The 24,431-nt window shown below is 45.0% G+C and overlaps 2 protein-coding genes across 6 annotated transcripts in view; one reads left to right on the forward strand and one right to left on the reverse strand.

The window, feature by feature from the left end:
- Positions 1 to 1,855, reverse strand: part of TTLL10 (tubulin tyrosine ligase like 10) — a 98,772-nt gene extending 96,917 nt beyond the window's left edge. The window contains exon 1 of the mRNA XM_087914905.1: positions 1,705 to 1,855. Coding sequence (XP_087771031.1) covers positions 1,705 to 1,839 — 135 coding nt within the window. The 5' untranslated portion in view covers positions 1,840 to 1,855. The remainder of the gene's footprint in view (positions 1 to 1,704) is intronic.
- A 4,059-nt stretch (positions 1,856 to 5,914) lies between these two features.
- C18H1orf159 (chromosome 18 C1orf159 homolog) lies at positions 5,915 to 23,210 on the forward strand. 5 transcript variants are annotated; one of them, XM_087914908.1, is made up of 9 exons: positions 5,915 to 5,947; positions 13,818 to 13,908; positions 15,230 to 15,305; positions 16,342 to 16,446; positions 17,102 to 17,167; positions 17,297 to 17,431; positions 18,307 to 18,332; positions 18,866 to 18,893; positions 20,311 to 23,210. In XM_087914908.1, exons 2-9 carry the CDS (start codon positions 13,837 to 13,839, stop codon positions 20,403 to 20,405), a joined length of 603 nt encoding a protein of 200 aa, XP_087771034.1. In that variant the 5' UTR covers positions 5,915 to 5,947; positions 13,818 to 13,836; the 3' UTR covers positions 20,406 to 23,210. The 5 variants fall into 5 exon arrangements, with proteins under 5 accessions (XP_087771034.1, XP_087771033.1, XP_087771035.1 ...); XM_087914907.1 differs by lacking the exon at positions 5,915 to 5,947 and adding an exon at positions 5,954 to 6,063; XM_026715727.2 differs by lacking the exon at positions 5,915 to 5,947 and adding an exon at positions 6,057 to 6,158.
- The last annotated feature ends 1,221 nt before the right edge of the window (positions 23,211 to 24,431 follow it).

Genomic DNA, 24,431 nt, shown 5'->3' on the forward strand with positions numbered 1-24,431 from the left:
ACTTCTCCTCCTACTGAAAAACCCACCCGCATCCAGACTTTTGAAAAAAATCTATCCCATTTCTTTCTTTTCATTACTTCCAGCATCTGTTCTGCACATTTGGTAACGATAGCTCTGAAAAGGTGGGCTGGGTAGAAACGGTTAAATTATTAAACCTATTCCTTTTTTAAAAAAACCCAACTTAAACTCTCCCAAGGAAACACACTAATGAAGGCATGAACTTAATGAGCTTAAGCAGTTGCCAAGGCACACAGTCAAATCCAAACGTACAACCCTGAGCCGATACAATTTTGCGGTTAGGTCTTTCATCGGTAATGTAAATCTATCAGAGAGAAAACAATCATTAATTTTAATAACACCTAGCATTGCTGTGCATTGAGTGGAATTTTCAGCACCGAGACAAGGGTTTCCCCTCCTGAGAGATATCAAAAGCAAATTAAAAACTTGCTTTCTTTAAATATGAATGGGAAAAATGAGCTTGCCTAGGTTTTTTTCAAGAGGCAGCCAATGTTAGCATAAGGTAAGAGAATATTCAGCTTGTTTTTCAATGGAATTAAGTAGATATTTTCATTTGTCCGCCTTTGCAAATCTGGCCTAATGTGTACATGAATTGTGGGCCTCTTGTATGGATTTTTAATGTTTATTTTCAACCAAGAAATCTCTGCCTTTCGAAGTGGTGATTATCTTAAAATTGAAACCATTTTCCAGACTCCTGTTAACACGCCAGTGACATTAATTCTGTGCAATAAGAATAACCCCATGAAATAAATAAAGAAACATAACCCTCCACCACATACAAATAGTCATTTTTGATAAAAGAAATGCCAGTGGTTTATGCCCGGTTTAATAAAAGGTAGGTTTCCATCCCGCCTCCCACGACAACTCAAATTGGTCTAAAAAATAGAAAGGTACAAATGAAAGCATCTTCGCAAGAATCCTTCAAATACAAAAAAACTAAGCCAAGTACACTGAATGAAAAGGGGAAGATCAAGAGAAACCAGAGGGGATTTTTCTGTGTTCTGTCTACAAAGAATGAATAAGGTAAAATGCATAACCTGACTGGGACATTGGTAGTCAGGAATTCATCCTACAAAACTGTTTAGACTCGCTTTCGCTGCTCGTATTAATGGTTAGTTGCTTGCTGGCTTTTCGTTTCCTTGACTGTTAACAATAAATCATATTCAACCAACCAATTCTTGGTGTGCAAACCATGCTAACAGTGAGCAAGCTTGTCTTTTGCGAATTTATTCACATCTCAGCTTCTTCCCTTTACCCAATTGCAAAGGTTGATCTATCCAAGTTTGGGGGACTTGCCAATTTCACTCCCCCCAGTTTAAAGTCAGTTTTTCAGTGACTCATTTTTCTCACTCCTGAGTTTAATTGGCTCCCGTTCCCATAGTGGTCGGAGCAGGTTGTTTCCAAGTTCACATTCACACCTTTGTATCCACTTCTGGTCACGTTTCCCCCCACACTTGTGAGCAATTCCTACACAACGCACACCGTTTTTGCACACGCCTTCTTTGAACGGAATGCATTTCGGACATCAGTTTTATGAATATATGATTTTTCTTTTCTTTTTTTGCGGATGGATATACCCCTTTCCAAAACTTCTCCCAAAAGGCTGTGTTTGTTAAAAAATGCAAAATTGGATCGTTTTTCATAGGAACCAAATGAAGTCTTCCCGCTCAAATCAATCACCCTTACCTGTCGCCGTCTTCTGAATTTCTCAAAAGCGGCCTGCATGGTCTCCCTTTCTGCTCTCTGAGGCTTCTCTTCCTCATCTTCCTCTCCAAAATACACAGCAAAAGCGCAGAAATTTCTTTTCCTCTCCTCTTCCATGCTGCTTGCAAAGAGTTCTCTGCAAAAAAATAAATAAATTCAACATTCACCGGTTGGAAACATCACAGTTTTTCAGCCCCAAACAGTTTGGATTCAGGTTATATATATTTTTTAATTTAAAAAATATTTACAATTTCATTGCATAATTTTGAAGTACATCCTGGTGATAATGCTTGCACAGTGGCTGTCAAGCCGGATCAATACGAAGTAGGCAAGACTCTAGGCCTTCTTAGTGATGGCCCCAAAGCAGATTGCTGTGAATCATCATTTAAAAAAAAGGAGAGAGAGAGTCTAACATTAACTGCTCATCTGTTTTCCAGGTCTTGTCAAATATCTGAGTGTATTGCTTTGTTCCTAACCTTATGAACAATATTGTTTTAGAAAACCAGAGGATTTTGCTGATATACTTGAGCAATGCCTGGCTTCTAGGCTTCACCACTGCTGATCATAACACAAAATGTGGGAGGTGGGTTATGTGTGAGAAGGAACAGCAATAAGGGGGCTAGAATGGCCTTGGGATCAGGACAGAAGTTCACTGCTTAAGTTAATGAGATAAACTATCTTCCTTTTTTTAAAAGCAGGCAGAAAAATACTTAAACCGATTTGGGCCCCATTATACAGATAATTAAAATTTCACCCAGTTGAGCACAAGACCAATAGACTAGTTTATTAAAATACCTGGAAAACAGTTGTGGTGTATTCTCCAAAGATCTTAACGGCATTTTGAAATACCTAAACCACATTGCCAGGCACAAATATTATGCATTAAAAATGTGGGTCAGGCAGATTTGTGGGAAAGGGACTATAGTTGAGATGACTTTGGGCCCTTTCAAATCCCAAGCCAATAATTTCTGTGAAGTTTGGCTTTTGTTATTTCAAACTTTCTTCAGCTCTTTTACTAATTTGCAGAGCTTAAAACTCAATAAGGCCAACGTATTTCCATCGTGCAGTGTTTTTTTTCTCTCCTTCCAATCATTGGCGTATATTTCAATTTGTTTTGCCAAATAAAACAGAACATTAAGCAAATCTTGCTCTTTGCTATTTTCTGATTTTTTTTTTCGTTTGAGGGAGAGATTTTGTTCCTTGCTGCAATATTGAATGGTCTTTAGCCTCTACAAAATTCTGAGCCATTCAACTGCCAGTCAACTCCAAATTTCAGAGCTGTTTGCTGTAATTGTAAGTACGGAGAACCTGGTTCAAGAACACCCTCTGCCACAGAGGCTTTGGACCAGTCACTATCTTGCCATCTCTGCAATTTTCAGGAGTTTTATGAGGATAATATTAAAAGCGTGCTCCACATCACAACCTTGAATACCTAAAGATAAGGCAAGATCTATACTTAATACGCCCATACATTTATTTACAGAGAGGTAGTCCTTAACTTACGATCACAGTGGGACAAGAATTTCCTTTGCTAAGCAAGAAAGTTGTTGAGTTTCACATCAATTTATGACTTTTTTTGGCCAAGACTTTAAGCAAATCACTGCAATTATTAAGTGAACCCAGCTTCCCCACTGACTTTACTTGTGAGAAGCCGATTGACAATTAGACAACCTTGGGATACTGCAACTATCCTACATACTGGTTGCCAAGTGCCTAAATATTGGCCACGTGGTCGTGAAGATGCTGCAATGGTTGTAAGTGAGAGGACTAGTCATCAATCACTTTTTGCAGTGACATTATAACGTCAAACAATCGCTAAACGAATGGTACTAAATCGAGGACTCTCTACATAATATACATTGGTCCAGTGAGCAAGCAAGAACTGAGGTTAAGAGAGGGAGGAGCCTGAGATGTTGTGGGAGGAGCCAAAGCAGAATGGGTGGGCCCATCGAATCAGGGCAGAGTCAGAGGTTCACTTTTCCTGGCCTTTCCCTTTCAACAGGAAAAAAATGAGTCCGCCTGAAAGGCATCTCTAGGGCCATTTGTGAACAATCTTTCAACTTTGAAGAAACCAAGTTGGGGAGAAAGGCCTGGTGGCTGAAGAAGAAGTCGCTGGAAGTAGAGAAACTCAAGCTTGCAAGGGGAGGGTGTCCCTCTCCAACTAGGCTTCACAAGCTCATCCGTCCCCAAAAGTGTGATACTCAAATGGCATGTCAGGTGACAGGGCTGACCCCCATTAAATGAAAACTAGCAGCAGTGTGCCCACCCAGCCAGAAAACATGTCTCTCTTGCCAGGCTAGAGATTTCAACCGTACAGTTTAAAAACAAGAGTATAACCTTTGTCTCTGATGGCACCAGCTGTTTGCTTCCAGCCGGCAACATACGTTTTCCAGGTTGCTGTGTGGATAGCTCTGGCTCAAAAAATAGAAACTCTCTATTATAATCTATGGATTATACAAAGCCTCGGCATGGATAAGGTCTTAATTTTCAAGAGGACATCTGTTGGAGGCTGTGGAAGTCCTGGTCCTTTGAGAGCTTGTCCTAGACTCCAGCTTCTATTCCCTTTGCATCCAAAACACTGAAAATATCTGACTTTGGAAAAAAATTTGTATTGAGATGCTCTGCTGGGCAAATGTTTTAAATATTTTGCATTTGAAGGTTGGCTAAAGATATGAGCTGGAGGAGGTTTGCCAGCCCCAAATCCAACCAGCAAATGGAAAACATCTGGGGGAGAACAGCCCCTTTGACAATTTTTAAATTTCATGCTCCGGTCTTTGTAATCGTGGCTTTCCACACCACTCCGATGTTATGGAAGCAGACAGGGTGAGTCAAAAAAGTCGAGCCATAATCACATGAGGAAAGAACTCCTTTTAGATGTGACACTAACCCCCCCCACCCCCACCCCAAAAAGCAGGGTAGCTCTGGCTAACATACCCTCCAGAAAAATGTGATGCCTATTTGATTGTGGCACAATCATAGAAGTTGGCCATCTCTGTCTATGACCTGCATAGGTATTACTCGGATAAACATTTGCAGGAAAAAAACATTTGACATATGAATCTTATAAACCCCTAAATTTTTGCCTATCAAATTTTATTATTGTTTGTTCATTTACTTGGTTTTGGGGCATCCCCTTCTGACCTCAGATTTATTTATGCCGGAGGTGTCCAACCTTGGCCACTTGTAAGACCCGTGGACTCCAAATCCCAGAATTCCCCGACCGGGAGTTGAAATCCACGGGCCTCAAAATGGCCAAAGTTGCACACTCCTGATTTATACATTTAATTATGGCCTAAAAGGAAGAAATGCAAACCACTGGGCTCAAAACAACCTCCCTTTAAAAAAAATGCTAACGTTTGTGTATATATAGTAATTATAATATGTTCTGTTATATTTCAGTATATATAATATTGTATAATAATATTAGAAGTTGAAAAATTACAATTATGTATATCTAAATAATAATATCATTAGAATCGTATGTAAAGTATATTGACCCAGACATACACTGTCTACCAGGTATTTATGGATGTTAAAGGAAAAATCATAAATAAAATTATATTGGGCCATGGATTTTTTATATAATTTTAGTATATACCAATTTTATATATTGGTGGGGACCACAAAAATTTTTTTCTGCTTTCTGAGGAGGAAATTTTTTTTTGGGGGAATGGCTCGGCTTTAAAAAATAAAAATATAATTGCCTGCTAAACCATGAAAGCTTATCATAGGATGCCATTCTTTTGCACATGGGGAGGGCAGAATCCATATTGCCTCATTTTCTGACAGAATTTTGGGGAAATTGTGGCCTAAAATTGGAGTGGCCTCAGGTAAAGGATGAGGGTTACAGGTGTGCAGGTATATTGTTCCTCGCCTACTTTTGGGAGATGTTTAAATTGGCACAGGTCCCAGAGCTTTTAAATTATATTGTGATTTAAAGCTGAGGTGAATTTATGAGGCACAAAAATTGCCCCCCAACCCCCCAAAACACACATAACCCCTTCCCCCTCTTTCTCTCACCTGAACCCTTTGCCTCAACTAGAGGCGTCTGGTCTCCTAGCAACCTCAAGATGGCCTCCCCCGCCCGGGCGGATCTCTGGTTCTTGTAGTCTCCGCGGCCTAACCCTCTCAGCATGGCGTCCCAACTCGGAACTACATTTCCCGAGAGGCGCCGCGGGGGGACGAGAGACGCGGGGCCAGGCGGGACGGCGTCTACCTGGGCGAGGTGAGAGGCGCCGCCGCGGGGGTCGACGGGAAGCGTAGTTTCCTGCCCGATGCGCGGGCGGGCCGCGGCGGGGCCGGCGGAACTACAAATCCCAGGGAAGAGCGGGCGGACGCGAGGTAGGGCCACCGTCTCAGGGCGGGGGGTACGAACGGGAGCCGGTGGCGCGGTTGGCGGCCGCGGCCAACGGCTGCTCCTGCGCCCGCGCGCTCAGGTGAGACCGCGAGGGGGGGGGAGGCGCGGTGGGCGGGGTTAGCGGCGGCCCCGCCCTTTGGGGGGGGCGACATCGCGGGCGATCTCGGGTTCTTGAGGTGGCTTATGGGGACAGGTGTCCAGCTCTGGCCTTGGGTACCCCCCCGAGGTGGGATGGCATGTCCGTTTCGCCTGCAAGGCGCGGGATTGCAGCACCCAGCATCCCCTGCCCCCCTCCAGGGTGATGGGGCTCCTGATCCCCGCCAACAGGCGTGCAGAAATCGTGCTTATGCAAGGCTTTGCACATGCGTAGGAATCAGTACCCATCCTCCCCTGCCAGCTTGGTCCATTTAAAGCTTAGCACCCATCCTCCCCTGCCCGCCTTTCCCAATGCCGTGCCTTCTAGATCAGCGGGACTACCATACCCATCCTCTCCTTCCAGCAGATGCAGTGCCTTCCAGATCTGGGGGAATGCAATACCCATCATTCCCCACACCAACTCATCGCGCTGCTTTCTTAGACCACTCTGCCCATCATCCCCTATCAGCACGCCTTGGGCCGCCCTCCTCTGCTTTCCCATTCAGGCCTGACCAGAAGTACGTTTCCCATCGCTCCCAGCCAGGCTGACCTGGGAGTTGTAATTTTACGTGTAATTTTATGCTTCTGATGGTCACTTGGAAATTCGGCTCTTGGTTGTCTTTTAAAAATCCTTGGCGATTTTTAATTCGGGCTCCCAATTTTTAGTTCCTTTTTATAGGGGAGGAGGAGGAGGAGGTGGTCTTTGTCGTCAGGGTGCAGATCCCCCTACTCACAGCCATCTGAGCTGCTCTAAAACTTGATCTGGGCTGAAAAAAAGCAGAAATAGGAAGTTGCCGCCAGAGAACGAGTGACCTTTGCAGCAGGTACACAAAAGAACTAGCTAATCAGCGGCAAAAAAAAACATGAAAAATTCCCCCCAAAAATGCAACTGGCATCCTAAGCGTGCAAAGTTACACTTCCTTTCCCTTATGTGGCCAAAGGCCACCTTAAAGGAGATGCCACCAGACTTCCTGTAAGTTAGGGTGGTGGCTTCTTAAACCGCTTTTGTCTTCTAAGAAAACAATCAGGCAGTGCCTTTTCTCTGGCGCGCCTGCTCAAGGAACAGTTTTCCCCATTGATTTCGCTTTGGGGAGGGCGTAAACCTGTAGTTTTTAGGCCTTCCTCCTCCTTCCCTGCCTTCATGAGAACCAGACGGAGCAAATGCTGGGTAGAACAACACAGGATCTCAAGGTAGCTGGTCACAACTTTGCTTGCCTCCAGTGTGACATTTCTAATTGTCAAAAAAGAGCGCTAACGTATCCTTTAGTACACCAAATAAAGATGAAGTACTATTCTGTAAAAAAAAAAAAGAGAGAGAGAGAGAGAGACTTTCCAACCGACTGCTAAAATCCTCTGTTTTGGGCTCCCCTTTAGAATTTCCAGCTAAAATGGATTTTTTCCTTCAGGGAATGAAATTCCTGAATTGGTCAAAAGAATGCTGTTTGGTGTCCTCAAGAGAGGGAAAAAATTGTGGAATTGGCAAACTAGAAGAATCAAGAATCAGAACAGAGCTGGAAGGGACCTTGTAGGTCATCTAGTCCAACCCCCTCCTCAAGCTGGGAGACCCGATACCATTTCAGAACCTCCAGTGATGAAGCACCCACAACTTCTGGGGGCAAAGCTGTTCCACTGCTCTCCCTGTTAGGAAGTTTCTCCAGGTTGCTTCTCTCCTGGATCAGTTTCCATCCATCGCTTCTTGTCCTGCCTTCTGATACTCTTGAAGATAAGTTGACCCCCCTCTTCTTTGGGGCAGCCCCTCAAATACTGGGGTACTGCCATCACGTCACCCCTAGCAAAAAAACCCGGGGGGATAAAACCCAGGGTACATTTCTGTAGCAAGGGCCTTTATCGCGTCTCTAGATTGCTTGGGAAAATCCTCTCTTATTTAATGGAAGCTCGTGCAGCCTTTGGGTGTCTTGGAGGGCGAAAAAGAGCGAAATTCTCTCGGTGTCCTTTGAACTCGTTCCTGGAATGACTCAAGGAAAGTGATGAGTCAAAAACCGGGCAGGGTAACCAGCTCGGCAGGTTCTGGAAGTCTGGCCAAACGTTGTAAGAGAAAGGACATCTCCAACCAGCCTCCAATTCTAACATGTGGTTGAAGTTTCCAAGGTACCAATAAGCTGCTTCCCCTCTTTGAGATTTTGTTAATTTTTAATAAAATGGAACTGGTTTCTTTCTCTTTCTTTCTTTCTTTCTTTCTTTCTTTCTTTCTTTCTTTCTTTCTTTCTTTCTTTCTTTCCTCGGCTGTTTTATCACCCCATGGGTGCTATGAGAATAATTTTTCTAGCCCTACATGCCGGCTATCAGATCGTCCCTGATTAACGCTCTGCTACCTAGGAATTTGGCAAAGCGGGGAGACTTGGCGTTTGCAAGCTTTTGCAAACTTTCCAATTGGTTGCATCCAGTCTGGCCCTCGGGTCATGAAGGAAGGAAGGAAAGAAGAACAGCCATGGCCCAGAGAGATTACCTGTGACTTTGACAACTTTTGCTAGACAATTGAAAGATTGTGGGGGGAACAGGTTGGTTTCGTGCCTTTTAAAGATTCAGGGGGCAGGAAAGGCTGTTGAATGACGCAGCTTCTGGGCCGTGCCTTCCTTCCTGGGCCCTGCTGCTAATGATCCTCATTTATATTCCAAATTAAATGTATACATTTAATCAGTTTATATTATTTCCTCTGATTAATTCCCTCGCCCTCGAGTTTTGCGAGGTGCGATGACAAAGGAGCTTTTTTTCCGGCGTGCGTTTTGAAGCAGCGGCTTTGATGTTCCCGCTTGTTGGAGTGAAAAGATTTCCTTTTCGGTGGCGGTCAAAAAAACTCAAGAGAAGTGAGTCTCATTGATTGGGGGCGGGTGAGGAGGAAGAGCGGAAGGATGCACCCACCTCATTCGTGGGGGATGTAAGCCTTGGAGTGGGAAGAGTGACTCTGAGAACGCGCAGAAGGCGACAGAGGAAAGGAAGTGAAGGAGGGAGCAGCAATTCCAGGGTCCAGTCTGGCCTCACACACACACACACACATACACACGCACCAGTAAAGAACAAATAGCCTGCCCAAGTAGTTATTCTCCTTCCCTGTGCTACACCAACACATGCCGTGCCAACCACAGTTTTGACACCAGTTGTCTGGTTGGAGAACCGCGCATGTCTGGACCCTTTGGAAAGATTCGCTTCCTGCTCCGGCCTGAGTTTTTAACACACGTCTGGAAAAGCTTATTTTATAGAAGCCGAGTTGCTGCCAGTGTGTGTGTTTTTTTTAATTGACGAGCAATAGCCTGCTTTGATCGCCTTGCCTCTTTAATCAGCTTAGCTATTAAAGTATTAGAAATCTTCACCCCTGATCGGGTGCAGCAGCTCGGCTGAGTGGCTGCGCCAGAGAATGTTAAGCACAATGGGGGGGATTTGCTATGGGGGGGGGAGAAGTGTGGAGGCAGGAGCTGCGAGGCCCTTTGTGAAAACTCAGTGGGCATAATTTTCCCATTTTCGTGGCCAATTCACTTGGTTCTTGGGACTATTAAAAAGAGAAAAGGATCGATGCGAACGGTCTAATTTATAAATTTATACGTTAAGAGGACTGTTTGGGATCCAAACCGCGCTCTCTTTTCGTTTCTCCATATCCTGTTATCTTCCTGAAACTGGCTAGAGGCAAGCCAGATACCAGGCACAGCTTTGTTAAAATCTGGTGCTCTGCCTTGGACTAGACAGAATAACAGAGTTGGAAGGGACCCTTGGAGGTCTTCTAGTCCAACCCGCTGCCCCTATCCCGATCCGTAGGGATTAGATGTCCCTACAAGGTCCCTTCCAACTCTGTTAATCGAAAGCCTTCCATTTCAGCTCAGCTCTGCGCCGGGCAGCCATTCTGCCAAGCGGATCCGTCTCCTCGAAGGCGCGAGAGAAATATAGGCTTAGCCAGGATAAAAAACATCAGCAGCTCAATCTTGAAAGGAGACAGATCAATTCTCGTGCCCCGTAAAGGCAGATAAATGCCGGCCCAGCAGCCAAGAGTAGCAAACGGTTCTCGGAGCCTCTCTTTTACAAATTTGTGGCAGCGGAGAAAAATCGCCCCATAAATAATTCTTGTCTGGCTAATAAGGACATGATCAAAAGAGCGGGGCAGGTAGGGAGGTGACCCGTCTCTCTAAGCCCCGCATCCTTCCTACGAGTTTTTCTTCTTTTCCAAACCAGACGGAGGTGAGAGATCCATTTTTGGCACCGTGTTAACAGCCGCTCGTGCGAGATGGATAAGACAGGGTAGGTTGCCAATTCCCTTGAGACGGCCTTTCTCATTTTTTTTTTCAGCCAAGCCTGGCTGGTTTAAGAAGAAACCCAGGTTTCCAAATAAACCACCTTGCCCCCAGATGAGACCGTCATAGCTGGCTGGTTTACGTTCCAGATTTGGAGAAGGATTCATCAGCCAGAGCCTCCGTTTAATGATTTTTGGCTAGCTGGAAGGCATGAAGATTATTATTATTTTTTTCCCTCCTGCCCAATATTGACAAAACCCAGATGTTCGCAGCGATGCCATTATGTAGTACAGTGTTTGTCAACCCTGGCAACTTTGAAGAGGTGTGGATTTCAGCTCCCAGAATTCCCCAGCCAGTTCTGGGAGTTGGAAGTCCACAGCTCTTAAAGTTGAGAAATACTGACCTAATTCCAGAATCTGAAGAGGTGGGAAATAAATAAATGTTTAGGATCACTTACCTGTCCCAATTTAACTGAAGATACTAAGATGTTCGACAGGTGAGTACCTGCTCGACCAGGAAGGGTTATCTTCCCCCCAGCCTTTAGTCCAGGTGGTGCCCTTAGAGAAGATTGGAGTTCTCCTGCATCACCCTTTTCCAAGAAAACATATAATCATTAGGTAATTAGGAAGTTGCTATTGGATTATAAATACATCAATATGCAGTATATCTTTATGTAGCTATGGCAAGGAAGCCTGGATCATCTGCTGAGGAAGAAAGGCAGGAAGGGTCTTAGGAACTCTCCCCCACTTGATATTCCCACACGCAGCCCCACCCGGTTCTTCTATAGCTCCTTGAAGACCAAGGAGGCGTAGAAAGCCAATAATGATCAAAGTGACAGAGAAATCGCCAATCTCTGCTCATGTTAACCAACCTCCCCGATTTCCATGGATTCTAGGTAGAGGGGTGTTATTAGGATGATGGTTGGTCGCACGCTCGAGCCAGAAGTTCAGACTGGATCTGGCCTTTTTTAGCCATCTATCGAGTCCTTGCCAAGGACCTGGAATACGCAGGTGCGGGGGTTTGATGTGGGTTAAAAGTTTCATCACAGGATGTAAGCTGTTCTGAGTCAAAGCTGCCTTTTTGTAATTGACCGATGGGGATTGTGTCAATGCGGTTCCAAGCAAAGCTGCCTTTTGTAATTGACCGATGGGGATTGTGTCAATGCAGTTCAAGGGTAGTAGCATTGCCCCCCTTACCGGAGTGTTGTAATGACGGGGCAGTCGAGTTGTTTGATCATGAACAACTAAATCATGATGATCTTTATTGGAGTCTAGTCTCGCATTTATACACCTTTCTAGTTATCCTCCATCACTGGTTAACTTTGGTTACTGCTTAACTTTCATTACTGTTTAGCACAGTAATTATCTCTAGTTAAAGTCTAACATATGTTTACTTCCTCTCTCTAATCCTCCTTTAGGTTAGTGACTTTGTTTACCTGAGTTGTATTTGCTTGGAAACATTCTTTATCTGAGATTTGCCGTCCGAGATTGGAACATTCCTGCAATTACAACTCTACACTGGAGCTGCTGAAGTTTAAAAATTGGGGATCATTCAGTCCCTCTTAGTTCATTCTCTTGCCCGTTTGTCTTTCATAAGGACGACCCATAAACTCTTCCTGGTTGGATTCTATTCTTTGTTGGCTTCCCAAGTAAGGGTAACTTAATTTGGACCCAGGTCTCCGCAGAAAAGGGGGTGAGCTCAAAAGCAGACCAAGCCTCCGCTTTGCAAAAAATAATAATAATAATCACCCCATCTGCAAGATGTGGGCAGTTGAATCCTAGAACAGAGATGCTCGTCTATTTAAACCTACATATCATGATCAGATGTAAGGCTGATCTGAGCTAGTGGCTCTCTGATCCTAGGAATGCAATGGGTTGCATCAAGAACCCTTTTCTTATAGGAAAGGAAGGCTTGTAAAATGAAAATTTGTATGCCTCTCAGTTTGATAGGCCAGATTAAGAGGAGGCCTTGCCATTTTCACAGACCCGCAAAGCTTTGATGTGTCTCTGATGTGACAGAGGAAATGGTGTAATTTCTATCAGTTCTTCGCTCTCCTTTAATATGTTCGCTTGGTATCCGATGCGATAAATTCTCGGGAATAAACAACGAAAGCTCGGCTTGGGTTAAAACCGACGGATGTGAAAAGCTTTCATTCCTACTCTCTGTGCTTTTCAAGCTGTATTTAGTATTTTATTATTATTATTTTTTTAAGAGATTAAAAGATGCTTCATTTTCTAAGGCTGGGAGCGAAAAGGAGGTTCAATTACCACTTGAAGGAGGCGCGTCCTTTTTTTTTCCAATTTGGGCTTATCAAAAAGCCAATTTGTTCTGTGTACTTCATTGGATTCCTTTTAGCTTTATTATTATTATTTCTTTCTTTTTTTTGCCGCCCGCCCGCCCTCCTTCTTTTTAATTTGATCAAAATTGCCTTTTATGTTTGCTGGAGTGTTCTCCCAATTGTGCATACCAAATTAGAACTTAATACAGCCTCACGAATGGCTTCATAAAAGTTATTATCGTTCTCGGAGTTTATAAGACGTATCTCATTTCGCATCCCTTTGGGTTGCTAACGCAGGAGAAGGGTGGAAATGATTGGGCTGCCAACTGTCAGAAATACTTGGGCGGGGAGTTGGGCTAGATGACCTACAAGGTCCCTTTCAACTCTGTTCATCTATATAATTCTCTACCCCGGTTTGGCTTGTGGCTGTTTGCAAACCCTCGGCTTGGCCGCACTACCCAGGGTTTTTCAGCCCTCTCAAAATTGCTTTTCGTAAAACTTAGGTTTAAATCTCACCTGGAAGTTTTGCTTCCTTGGGATTTGACCAAGATTGATTCATACAAAATTGGTAAAAAGTAAATCCCCACCCCCCCTTATGTTTAAATTCTGCCTCTGCCTACCAGCATCCATAGATATTCGTCAGGCTAGCGTCCTGTTGGTATATGTGAGAGAGTTGAGGACTGTTTGGAAACTGAAGCAGTATTTGCTGTGTGAGCGAGAAGGAGACAGCAAGGAGCCTGGCCATGGCTTAGTTCAACTGTTCTGTACTAAAGCTGCTTGGTGCTCTGAAACTAAAACTGAAACTCCTCTGTGTTTTGCATTTGGAAGAGATTTCTTTTCAGGTGGGGAGGGGGAGTAGAACTCCTTACCATCAGAGCGTGTTAATAATAATAATACAGGAAATACTCTAAATGCTCTGATGGTCATTTTGAAGAATCCTTTCTTAGTGAGCCCCTAGAAGCCAAGAGGAACATATGTGCCAAATTTCAAGTTTGTAGGCTTTACGGTTCTGGAGGTTTAGGGATGATGCGTGAGTAGCATTTCGCCTTTCATATATAGAGAATAAAGATATTTATTTTCTTCGTAGGTTGTGCTCCATCTCCGACATGGCGGTGCCCTGTGTCTTCCTTCTAACCGTGCTGGGAGCAGAAGTCACCAGCAAATCCACTGACAGCTTGGTAGGTAGGGTTTGTGGCCATTGGCCAAAATCGAAAATAAAAAGGAAAGAGATTAAAAATAAAAGAGAGAAGCTCAGATTAAGCCACCACACCAAACCCCGTGACAGGAATTTGATCAGTAGCATAATCACTGCCGGCTCATCGGCTTGCGAGTTGATTGACGGCTCTCCTCCTTGGGTAAGCTATGGCTCTAACAAGCCACATTAGGTCTAACTTTTCCTTACTCTGAGGATGCTACGAGGGAGGTTCAGTCCCGGAAGCCATCTGTTCCTTCCAGCGAGTGGAAGGCCGCAGCGTCTTAATCCTGATTTCCAGTTGTGATTACTGATCGCTCCAAATGATATTAGTCTGTAGATCGGATCAGCCTGGATTTGTGAATGAGGAAGCTGGTGTTTTTTTTAAAAAAAAAAATCCACTCCCCCTCCCGTTTTCTGTGAATGCTGGCTGGGGAATTCTGGGAGTTGAAGTCCACAGACCTTCCAGTCCCCAAAGTTAAGAAACACGGTTCCACACGGACGAAGCCTGCCTTAATCCCTCCCAGTATGATTTACAAAGGCTGAACTATACGTTCTTACTTTTCGTCCCTTCCACCTGCTTGTAGGTGATTCACTGTATTAACCGTGATTTAAAGCATCTCCAAATTTCTGTTCGAAGAACCAATTCCCAAAGCCTGTAACTTACAGTCTGCTCTGAACAAAACCAGTTCTCGTTTTTTTTTTTTTAATCTAGAAAGGCAAGAAAAGATTTCTTTCCTGGTCAGAAGTTCCTGGCCTGGGAGAACTAATTTTTTTTTTCTCCTTCTGCCCCAGTCATCCATCCATCCATCCATTAATGCATCCATTCATCTATTCATTGATTGATTCATTCATTGATTCATTCGTCTCCAAATATGAGCTCCAGCCGGCTCAACAACCTTTGAACTCCCCAGCTCAAAGATTTGAAAGATTGCAATTCAGGATGACCATTTTAAAGAGGTTTCTGACAGCGGTGCTTTTTGGCTACAGTGAATAATTGGAGAAAACTAGTGAGGGGTTTTAGCTCCCAGATTCAGAAGCATCCAAGTCGTGTTTACTTGCTGGTTTCCCCATTTTTTTTAAAAAAAAAAAAACCTTAGATGCTTCTTTTCTCCTGTATCTAAATGAGTTCAGGATAACCCAAATTAAGTTTAACTAATTTTTAGCTAGCATCGTCTTTTAGGCCACAATTAAAACCTTCCGGCAGCCCAAGATAGGAGCAAGAGATTACCAGACAGGGTTGGTTCTAAGCAAACAAACTTTGGAAAAAAAATGGTTTTGTTTTTTTCTCTCTTTCCTTATGCTAGGAATCGGATGCAGAATGCTGCGTCGATGCAATGGAAGCTAACAGCACCTGCCTCTCCAACAGCCAGTGCACTCCAGGTAGGCAGTTAGTGTGGTTGGGGCTGTTGTCGTCCACTGGCAGCCCGTGGAGACAGCAACAGAGTCGGACAGTGGGGAAGAACATGGGCCAGTCCAGGAGTCGTCCTTCCTTCCTTCCTTCCTTCCTTCCTTCCTTCCTTCCTTCCTTCCTCTATCTGTCCTTCTGTATTTCTAATTCATTTCCTTCCTGCCTTCTATCCGTCCTTCTGTATGTCTAATTCATGTTTTCCTTCCGTCCTTCCTTCCTTTCCTTCCTTCCTCTATCTGTTCTTCCTTATTTCAAATTCATCTTCCTTCCTTCCTTCCTTCCTTCCTTCCTTCCTTCCTTCCTTCCTTCCTTCCTTCCTTCCTTCCTTCCTCTATCTGTCCTTCTGTATTTCTAATTCATTTCCTTCCTGCCTTCTATCCGTCCTTCTGTATTTCTAATTCATGTTTTCCTTCCGTCCTTCCCTTCCTTCCTCTATCTGTTCTTCCTTATTTCAAATTCATCTTCCTTCCTTCCTTCCTTCCTTTCTTCCTTCCTTCCTTCCTTCCTTCCTTCCTTCCTTCCTTCCTTCCTTCCTTCCTTCCTTCCTCTATCTGTCCTTCTGTATTTCTAATTCATTTCCTTCCTGCCTTCTATCCGTCCTTCTGTATTTCTAATTCATGTTTTCCTTCCGTCCTTCCGTCCTTTCCTTCCTTCCTCTATCTGTTCTTCCTTATTTCAAATTCATCTTCCTTCCTTCCTTCCTTCCTTCCTTCCTTCCTTCCTTCCTCTATCTGTCCTTCTGTATTTCTAATTCATTTCCTTCCTGCCTTCTATCCGTCCTTCTGTATTTCTAATTCATGTTTTCCTTCCGTCCTTCCTTCCTTTCCTTCCTTCCTCTATCTGTTCTTCCTTATTTCAAATTCATCTTCCTTCCTTCCTTCCTTCCTTCCTTCCTTCCTTCCTTCCTTCCTTCCTTCCTTCCTTCCTATGTTCTTCCTTATTTCAAATTCATTTCCTTCCTTCCTTCCTTCCCTTCCGTTCCCTTCCCTCACCCTTCACACCACACAGGCTGCTACAGGCGGTGGAACGAAGACGGCAGCAGCAGCTGCGTGAAATGTGAGAACGAGACCCTCCCTGCGGCTCCAGCATACAACCTGACAGACTGTCAAAACGGTGAGTGGCGGATGCTCTTCTGGTCCTCGCCTTTGGGGCAGAGATAATCACGCTCTCACTGCTTTTCCCCTCTCAGCCCAGCAGAGGGCGGGAGAGAGGCATTTGAAGGTTCAGGATGCTGGGGTGAAAAACAGCCCAAGATTCTAGTCCTCCGAAAATAAGACTTGTAAATAATTCTTCTCTTTTTGTTGTGGTCCGCCGGCAGCCTGTGGAGAAGGCAGCAGAGTCAGACAGTGTGGAGGAACATGGTTCAGTCCGGGAGTCTGGGGAGGGCTCGGATGAGGGAATCTGTGTCCGACACAGAGATGGGACCAGAGCCATCTGGGAGTTATGTGCAGACTCTGGAGCCTCCAGAATCTGGCAGCAGCGAGGCAGAGGAACAAGGGGAGCCTGTTCCCAGTGCGCGTATGCGCAGAGCTGCCAGAAGGCAAGAGCATTTAAGACAAAATAGGCAACTCAGGAGTATGGCTTGGAGGTGATTGGCCTTCCCATAACATATAAAGGAGGAGCAAAGGGACAGGGATCTTTGCAGGAAGCAACTATGTTTGTATTGGTGTACTAACATGTGTTTGTTAGTGTCTCCATAAGACTTGGTCAGAACACTTTTGGACATTCTTTCTTTCTCTCTTCTCCAAATGTATGGCTTTTTTTCTAGATGCAGCCGGAGAACTGAACTCTCTAATCAACATAACCACCCTAACTCCAGAGACCCTCGGTGTAGGTGAGTCAGGCCGAAGAGGCGGTTGGCAAGACCCTTGCCTGCCAATCTAAGGATTAATTTGCAAAGTTAGGAAAAAAAAGGACGTTCCCTTTGTGAGATGCTTCTCCGTTTTGTTTTGGCTTCATCTAGGAGGCCCTGAAGTCGCGGCTTCCCTAATTTTTGGCACCTTTGTCATCAGCCTCTTCCTCATCCTCTGTGTTGCATTCTTCTTCTACCTCAAACGTGCCAATAAACTCCCCAATCTCTTCTATCGAAGAAGCAAAGGTAGGTTTGTCTGCCGGCTGTCGCAGAGACGATGATTAGCGGGGCGGGAGGCTAAAACATACGAAGAAAGGTTGCAGGAATTGGGTATGTCTAGTCTTAGGAATAGAAGGACATGACATGAGAACAGTGTTCCAATATTTGAGGGGCTGCCCCAAAGAAGAGGGAGTCCAGCTCTTCTCCAAAGCACCAAAAGGCAGGACAAAGAGGCAATGGGTGGAAACTAACCAAGGAGAGAAGCAACGTAGAACTAAGGAGGAATTTCCTGACAGTTAGAACAATTAATCAGTGGAATAATTAGTCTCCAGAAGTTGTGGGTGCTCCATCAATGGAGGCTTTTAAGAAGAGATTGGAGAGGCGTTGGTCTGAAATAGCAATAGCCCTTAGACTTATATACCGCTTTATAGTGCTTTCCAGCCCTCCCTAAGCGGTGTACAGAGTCAGCCTCTTGCCCCCAACAATCTGGGTCCTCATTTGACCCACCTCGGAAGGACAGAAGGCTGAGTCCACCTTGAGCCTGGTGGGATTTGAACTGCCAAATTGTAGGCAGATGGCTGCAGCAGAAGTAGCTTGCAGTACAGCACTCTCACCACTGCGCCACAGAGGTTCCTTATGGTATAGGGTCCCCTGCTAGAGCAGGGGGGTGGACTAGAAGGCCTTCAAGCTCCCCTCCAACTATGCTATTCTGTTATTCCAACCCCCCAGGGGGGGAATAAAATCACCTTTGGGTGGTTGGAAGAATTTAAGATTCCTCTCCTTGGCATTTCACTTGGGTAGGGAAAGCAGCCTTTTGCTGTCGGTGCGCGTAATTGAAACAAGACTTCTCAAACCATCTTTTATTTATTTTATTTTTTTTCATCCCTTTCTGTGTTTCCCAGGGTCCATTGTACAGTCTGCTGAATCAGTAAGTACGGATCCACCTTTGGGGGTTTTCCAGGAACTTGCAAAAAGCCTTACAAGGAAGCGGCTGAGGATGATGGGTGTGGAAGCTGCCACTGGCGGGAAGGTCCTAGATGTCTCCTTCCTCCGATCTGTTAGCAAACTTGTGGTTTTTTTTTTCTTAGAGGGTGGTGCTTTTGCAATCCAAGAAGACACAGCAGAATTGAAATGCCCGCACCGGTGTTTTTCAAACCTGCGCATTTAAATTGCATGGATTTTAATGCCCAGAATTCCCCAGCCAGAATGCCTGGGGAATTCTGGGAAGTTGAAGTCCGCACACCTTCCAGGTGGGCACATTTGAACAACACCGGTCTTGATAATACAATTCCCAGTAAGAAATTACGGGATGAGATCACCATCGATCCCCTTTTTTCCCCCAATTACGGGTAGAATCGGCAATTTTCCGGGAAAACGGGGACACGGGAGGGGGGGAGGGTTATCCTAATGAAAGGCTGACTCATTTCCAAACTTCATCTTGATTTTTTCTTTCCTTTATAGGCATCCATGTTATCTCCACCTTCTTCAAGTAAGGATTTCTTTTTTTTTTTTCTCTCTTCCATCTCTTGCGTGTGCAAAATGCTTTCTCCGGATGCCCTCGGTAGCAAGGACTTCTTTCAGCATGAATAAGTCCTTGAGTTGTATCCAGAAAAGGAAGATTTAAAGAAAAAAAAAATTATCCCAAGAAATCTCTTCCTAACAAAAAGCATCTCTTTGTTTCCCCTGGCCCAGGCATAACTACGACCGCTCGTAATGGTTCTCTCCCCGTTTCCACTCCCCTAAATAGTGAAGGTTCTTTTAAAACAGACCGAGCAGTGCAAGAGTTTTACAGGAATGCTTGGAGGGGTGGCGGGTGGAGGGAAGCATTTTTTGAGCGTGCCTTGCCGCCTCCAACAGTTCAATCTGCCGGAATAAATTCCCAGGTGGCTCGTTTTGGGTCTCTGCAGACTGCAAATGTGTGCGCTGTTTCGGGTGGCGGGAGACTGGAGCAGAAAAAAATAATTACAGTTGGGAGGGGCAGCGGGATTTCTCCCTACCTCCTGTTCGTCAACAAAATTGCCTTAATAAGCATGTGGAATCGGAGGCTTACACCGTCCCCTAGGGAGGCCCTTGTTTCCCAAATCAAAATAGTGTGTACTTTTTGCATATTGTTTTTAAAAAACCAATTTTTCTTTTATTTTCTTTTCTTTAAAAAGTGTGTGTATGTGTGTGATGGGATGAGCCGATGTTGGAAGAGAAAGATACAGAAATCTGTTGTGGCCCACCGGCGGCTGACGGAGCTGGCAGCAGATTTGGATAGTAGGGAGGAGGTTGGAGAGGAACCTGGGCTGGTTCTGGAGGCTGAGGAAGGCCTAGAGGAGGAGGCAGGGATGGGGCCAGGGCAGGCCGGCAGTCAGCAGCTGCCTTTGGATTCAGTCACCATTTAGGCGGGGAAGCTTCTGGAGCCGGTTCCCAGCCTGCGCATGCGCATGATTACCAGAAGACCGGAACAATTGAGAGAGCAGGGTCGACTCAGAAGTAAGGCCACACCTCGGAGATGATTGGCCCCCTCCCATAGGACATCAAAGAAGAGTGAATGGGATGTGAGCTTTTGCAGGAAGCAATTAGTTTGTCTGGTCGATCCAAGCTTTAAAAAGTTCTGTTTGACTCTGTGTCAAGTTTGGCCTTGCTCTGCATTTGGCAATTAATTCTCTGGCCGCATCCCAAGTGCGATAAGGTAGGTGTTTATCAACATTCCCCTGAAAGACTGTTTGTGAAACCTGGCAGGCTGTGAATGAACGTAATTCACAGCTGTGGAAATAATAGAGGTTTTGCCTGGGATTAAGATTGTGTTTTATGCTTTCTAAGGAAGCTTAGGTCTGAACAAAATCCTTTGACTGAATGTTAAAGCCTCTTTTGTGAGACTCGGGATAGAAACTAACTGTGTCTCTCTCTTTTGGCTCCAGTCCGGAAACCTCGTTACGTCCGACGCGATCGTTCGCTCGCCTCCTCTACCACCAGCACGACTCTGTCCGCCGAGACCCGGGTCAGCAACGTGTAGCTGTCGGGACTTGTTAAATACTAGGCCAGCCATCGAGTCACCGAGAAAGCGCCTAAGTAGAGAATCGGCAACAGGAGCCATCCGGCTTCCATGCGACGAGTGGACTCGTTCCAATCGGCGGGAAATGGGGACTCTTAACACGTTGGGTTAGCTTTAGGAGAGAGAGAGAGAGAGAGAGAGAGATGTTTCTGGCGACCCGGATGGGACGCCAAATTTCATTTTCCTGGTGGCCAAGCATCTTCAAGAAGTCTCTTTGCTCTGGACCCTGTGATTTCCATGGTTGGGATTGAGGCCTCCTAGCCGGCGAGGAACCAACTGCTTTGAGGAAATGGCCATGCTTCAAGGGAAACTCAAGTGCCATATTTTGGAGGTTGTGTATGCGTTTTTTGGAAACAAAATGGCATTGAAAAGGCTTTCCAGAGGGGGGGCTGTTTCTCTCAAGATGCGGGGTAGGCTGCTAGAAAGCACACTCCCTTCTTCCTGTTGTGTAATTTCTTTATTTTTCCTAGAGTTTGACCGAGGCCTTAAGCTCAGGGCAGCCTTGCCGTTTTTTGAGCATCCAGATAGGTTTGATTCTCCCTTTTTAATCTTCTTCGCGCCCGAGAAGGACCCAGCCAGGTTTCCCCTTCTTTTAGTAAAATCCTAGCCTGCTCCCTGAGTTTTTAGTGTGTGCGTGTGTGAGTGTGTGTGAGTGTATGTGCGTTGTGCGGCCAAACCCCCACCTTGGATAGGCCTGGCCCATTTTGGAAGCCCTTTGGACTTAGTTCTTTAAGGGGTCAGCAGCTCACCCCATGGTCTCCGCTCGCCAGCAGCTAGAAGAAAGGTGGGTGCTTGGGAACACAGCTAGTCCTTGACTTACAATGGTTCATTTAGTGACCGAAGCTACAACGCCACTGAAAGATGTCACATTTATAGCCATTTTTCACAACTTTTGTAGCATCCCCAGGGTCACGTGAATTACATTTGGAGGCTTGGCAACTGGTTCACACTTACGACCGTTGCGGTGATCCCCTTATAAAAGTGACGGATGGAAAATAACCAAGGTGAGAAGCAACCTAGAACTAAGAAGAAATTTCCTGACAGTGAGAACAATTAGCCAGTGGAACAACTTGCCTCCAGAGGTTGTAAATGCTCCAACACTGGAAGCTTTTAAGAAGAGATTGGATAACCCTTTGTCTGAAGTGGTGTAGGGTCTCCTGCTTGGTTGGGGGATTGGACTAGATGACCTCCAAGGTCCCTTCCAACTCTATTACTCTATTAAAACCTCCAAGGTCCCTACCGACTGTGTGAACCTTCTGGCAAGCGAAGTCAGTGTGGAAACCAGATTCACTTAACACTCAAGTTGCTAACATCAATTGCAGCGATTTACTATGCCACAGAATGAGGCAAAACTCAACAAACGTCTCATTTAGCAACTGGAATTTGGAGCTCAATTACGGTTCGTAAGTCAAGGACTACCTGTCTTCTCTGGACGTCCAGTTTGGTGCTCCGTAAAAAAAAACAATCTACATCCTTCAGGAAGGGCCCAAACCCAACGAGGGGTTTGTCTCTGCTTTCTTGTCTCCACTTTCCCTCTCTCCCACCTGCGACCTGTGTGGATGTCCTAACTCGAGCCCGTCCTTATGCAAATCGAAGCAGGCCACTCCTTAAAACTCTCCAAAGGCCACGCCAAGAAATCCAGCCACTTTAAATCCCCCTGTCGGAGAGTGTCTTCAACTCTCTTTTAATTGGGGGTTGTGATCTTGATGCGAGGGAAGCTAGCTAGGATCTAAAGAGCAGCGGCCCCCATTCCTGCGTAGGCCAAATGTTTCGGGCCCAACGGGCGTTGTGGTAGCCACACGCCTTCCCTCCGAAGGCAGCGTGTCCCTAAAGTAGGACGCTGTCTTCTCCCTGCCTTGCTTTCCATCAAGGCTGCTTTTTTGGGGGGTAGGGGGCCTTCCTGAAGTTGTCAGAATAACACAACCCCACCCTTAGCGTTGGTCACGCTAGCTGGGTTTACGGGGAGTTAAAAATCCAGAAGGCTACGGCCAACCGCAGGTTTCTCCACTCTTGCGATACGTGCACCTCCCATCCCTTTAAAACAAAGAAAACAGAACTAGTGATTATTTGTGTTACCGAAGTTGCATGGTTATTAATTTAGGGTCCTTTCCTTCCACGGGGAAGGAAACTGGGAAACTGACTTGGGAAGTTGCCTGTGGATGTCCTGGAATTCTTCTGTCTTTTTTTTTTTTTTTAAACTCCTTCTGAACTGACCGAGATTCTATGCAATGAAACCACGCAATCTCCTTACGCACCGAAGCCAATTTCTCTTTCCTCCCTGCGGCATTTGTGGCTTGCTTTTAGCTGGGGTTATTATTATTATTATTATTATTATTATTATTTTTAATTCCATCCTCTCCGGATGGGATTTTAGCCAAAAGCCACTGCTCTTCGTTTTGTTGCCTTGTCGTGCATTTCAGCCCTCAAAAAAGGACACCTCTGGAATCCTCGACCCATTTGGGATGCATTTCTTATTTCAAGACTGTACTTTTCTTTCAATTGCACCCAGACTGAACTGCAACCGTCTGTAGAGGGTGGAAATGTGTTTGCTCTTTCGTCAGAAAGGGTGAAAAAAAAAAATTCTGTCTTTGAAGTGAGCCATTGAAACCAAAACACTGGAATAGATCAGTTGTTGTAGTTTTTTAAAAATCCCTTCACACCATCGTGTCAAATGCAAAATGTGTAGCTTTGTATTATACATATTTTTTTCACTCCGTCCTCTTTCACCAATCCCCTCTCCCCTGAATAAAAGCACACCGAATTTGACGTGGTTTTTTTTTTTTTCATGTTCAGAGATGGCTGATCTGGTGCGTTAGTCACATGCGTGGGCCGATTTGGAATTACTAACCTGCAGGTCGGTTTTTCTTAGGAGGCTGCCCCAAAACTCGGTCTTATCGGCATCAATATCTGCACAAACAGAGGGAATAGAATCAAGATCACGTGAAGGGTTAATAATATCCCTTTATAAGGCCACACTTGAAGTACTGCGTCCAGTTTTGCTCGGCACGATGTAAAAAAAAGGTTGAGACTCTAGAAAGAGTGTAGAGAAGAGCCACAAAGAGGATTAGGGGACTGAAGGCTAAAACATATAAAAAACGATTGCAGGAACTGGGTATGTCTAGTTTAATGAAAAGAAGGACTAGGGGAGACAGGATAGCAGTGTCCCAATATCTCAGGGGCTGTCCCAAAGAAGAGGGAGTCAAGCTATTCTCCAAAGCACCTGAGAAGGCAGGACAGGAAGCAATAAACGGATGGAAACTAATCAAGGAGAGAAGCGATTTTAGAACTAAGGAGGAATTTCCTGACAGGGAGAACAATTAATCAATGGAACAATTTGCCTCCAGAAGTTGTGAAGGCTCCAACACTGGAAGTTTTTAAGAAGAGATTGGCAACCGTTTATCTGAAGTGGTGTAGGATTTCTTGCTTAAAGCAGGGGGTTGGACTAGAAGACCTCCAAGGTTCCTTCCAACTCTGTTATTCTATTTCTAATAAAAGCAGAATATCATGATTTATTATTATTATTATTATTATTATTATTATTATTGAGGCCGTTGGTTGTGGGCTATCCTTCCCTCTGCTGTCTGAAGGAAGCGATTTCGGCTTTCTCAAAACTGCTTCCCTCTTCCTGCATAAATCAAGTTTACAGGAACTGGGCCTGGCTAGTTTAGGGAAGAGAAGGACCAGGGGAGACAGGATAGCAGTCTTCCAATATTTGAGGGGCTGCCACAGAGAGGAGGAAGGGGTCAAGCTATTTTCCAAAGCACCTGAAGGCCAGACATGGAATAATAGGTGGAAACTGAACAAGGAGAGATTCAATCTGGAAATAAGGAGAAACTTTCTGACAGTGAGAACAATCAACCCATGGAACAGAAGTTGCCTTCGGAAGTTGTGGGAGCTTCATCACTTGAGACCTTCAAGAAGAGATTGGACTGCCATCTGTCAGAAATGGTGTAGGGTCTCCTGCTTGGGTGGAGGGTTGGACTAGAT

This window comes from Pseudonaja textilis, chromosome 18 (genome assembly GCF_049901715.1).
Source record: "Pseudonaja textilis isolate UNSWEBS1 chromosome 18, rPseTex1.2, whole genome shotgun sequence".
In the NCBI taxonomy this organism is placed as follows: Eukaryota; Metazoa; Chordata; class Lepidosauria; order Squamata; family Elapidae; genus Pseudonaja; species Pseudonaja textilis.

What these genes read in the sequence shown, in the direction of transcription:
- C18H1orf159 (XM_026715724.2), top strand. Translation starts at nt 8,304, where the DNA reads ATGTGGTTGAAGTTTCCAAG. An exon ending in CAACAGCCAGTGCACTCCAG is followed by an intron (nt 15,306 to 16,341) that starts GTAGGCAGTTAG and finishes CACACCACACAG; the next exon opens with GCTGCTACAGGCGGTGGAAC. An exon ending in TTGTACAGTCTGCTGAATCA is followed by an intron (nt 18,333 to 18,865) that starts GTAAGTACGGAT and finishes TTTCCTTTATAG; the next exon opens with GCATCCATGTTATCTCCACC.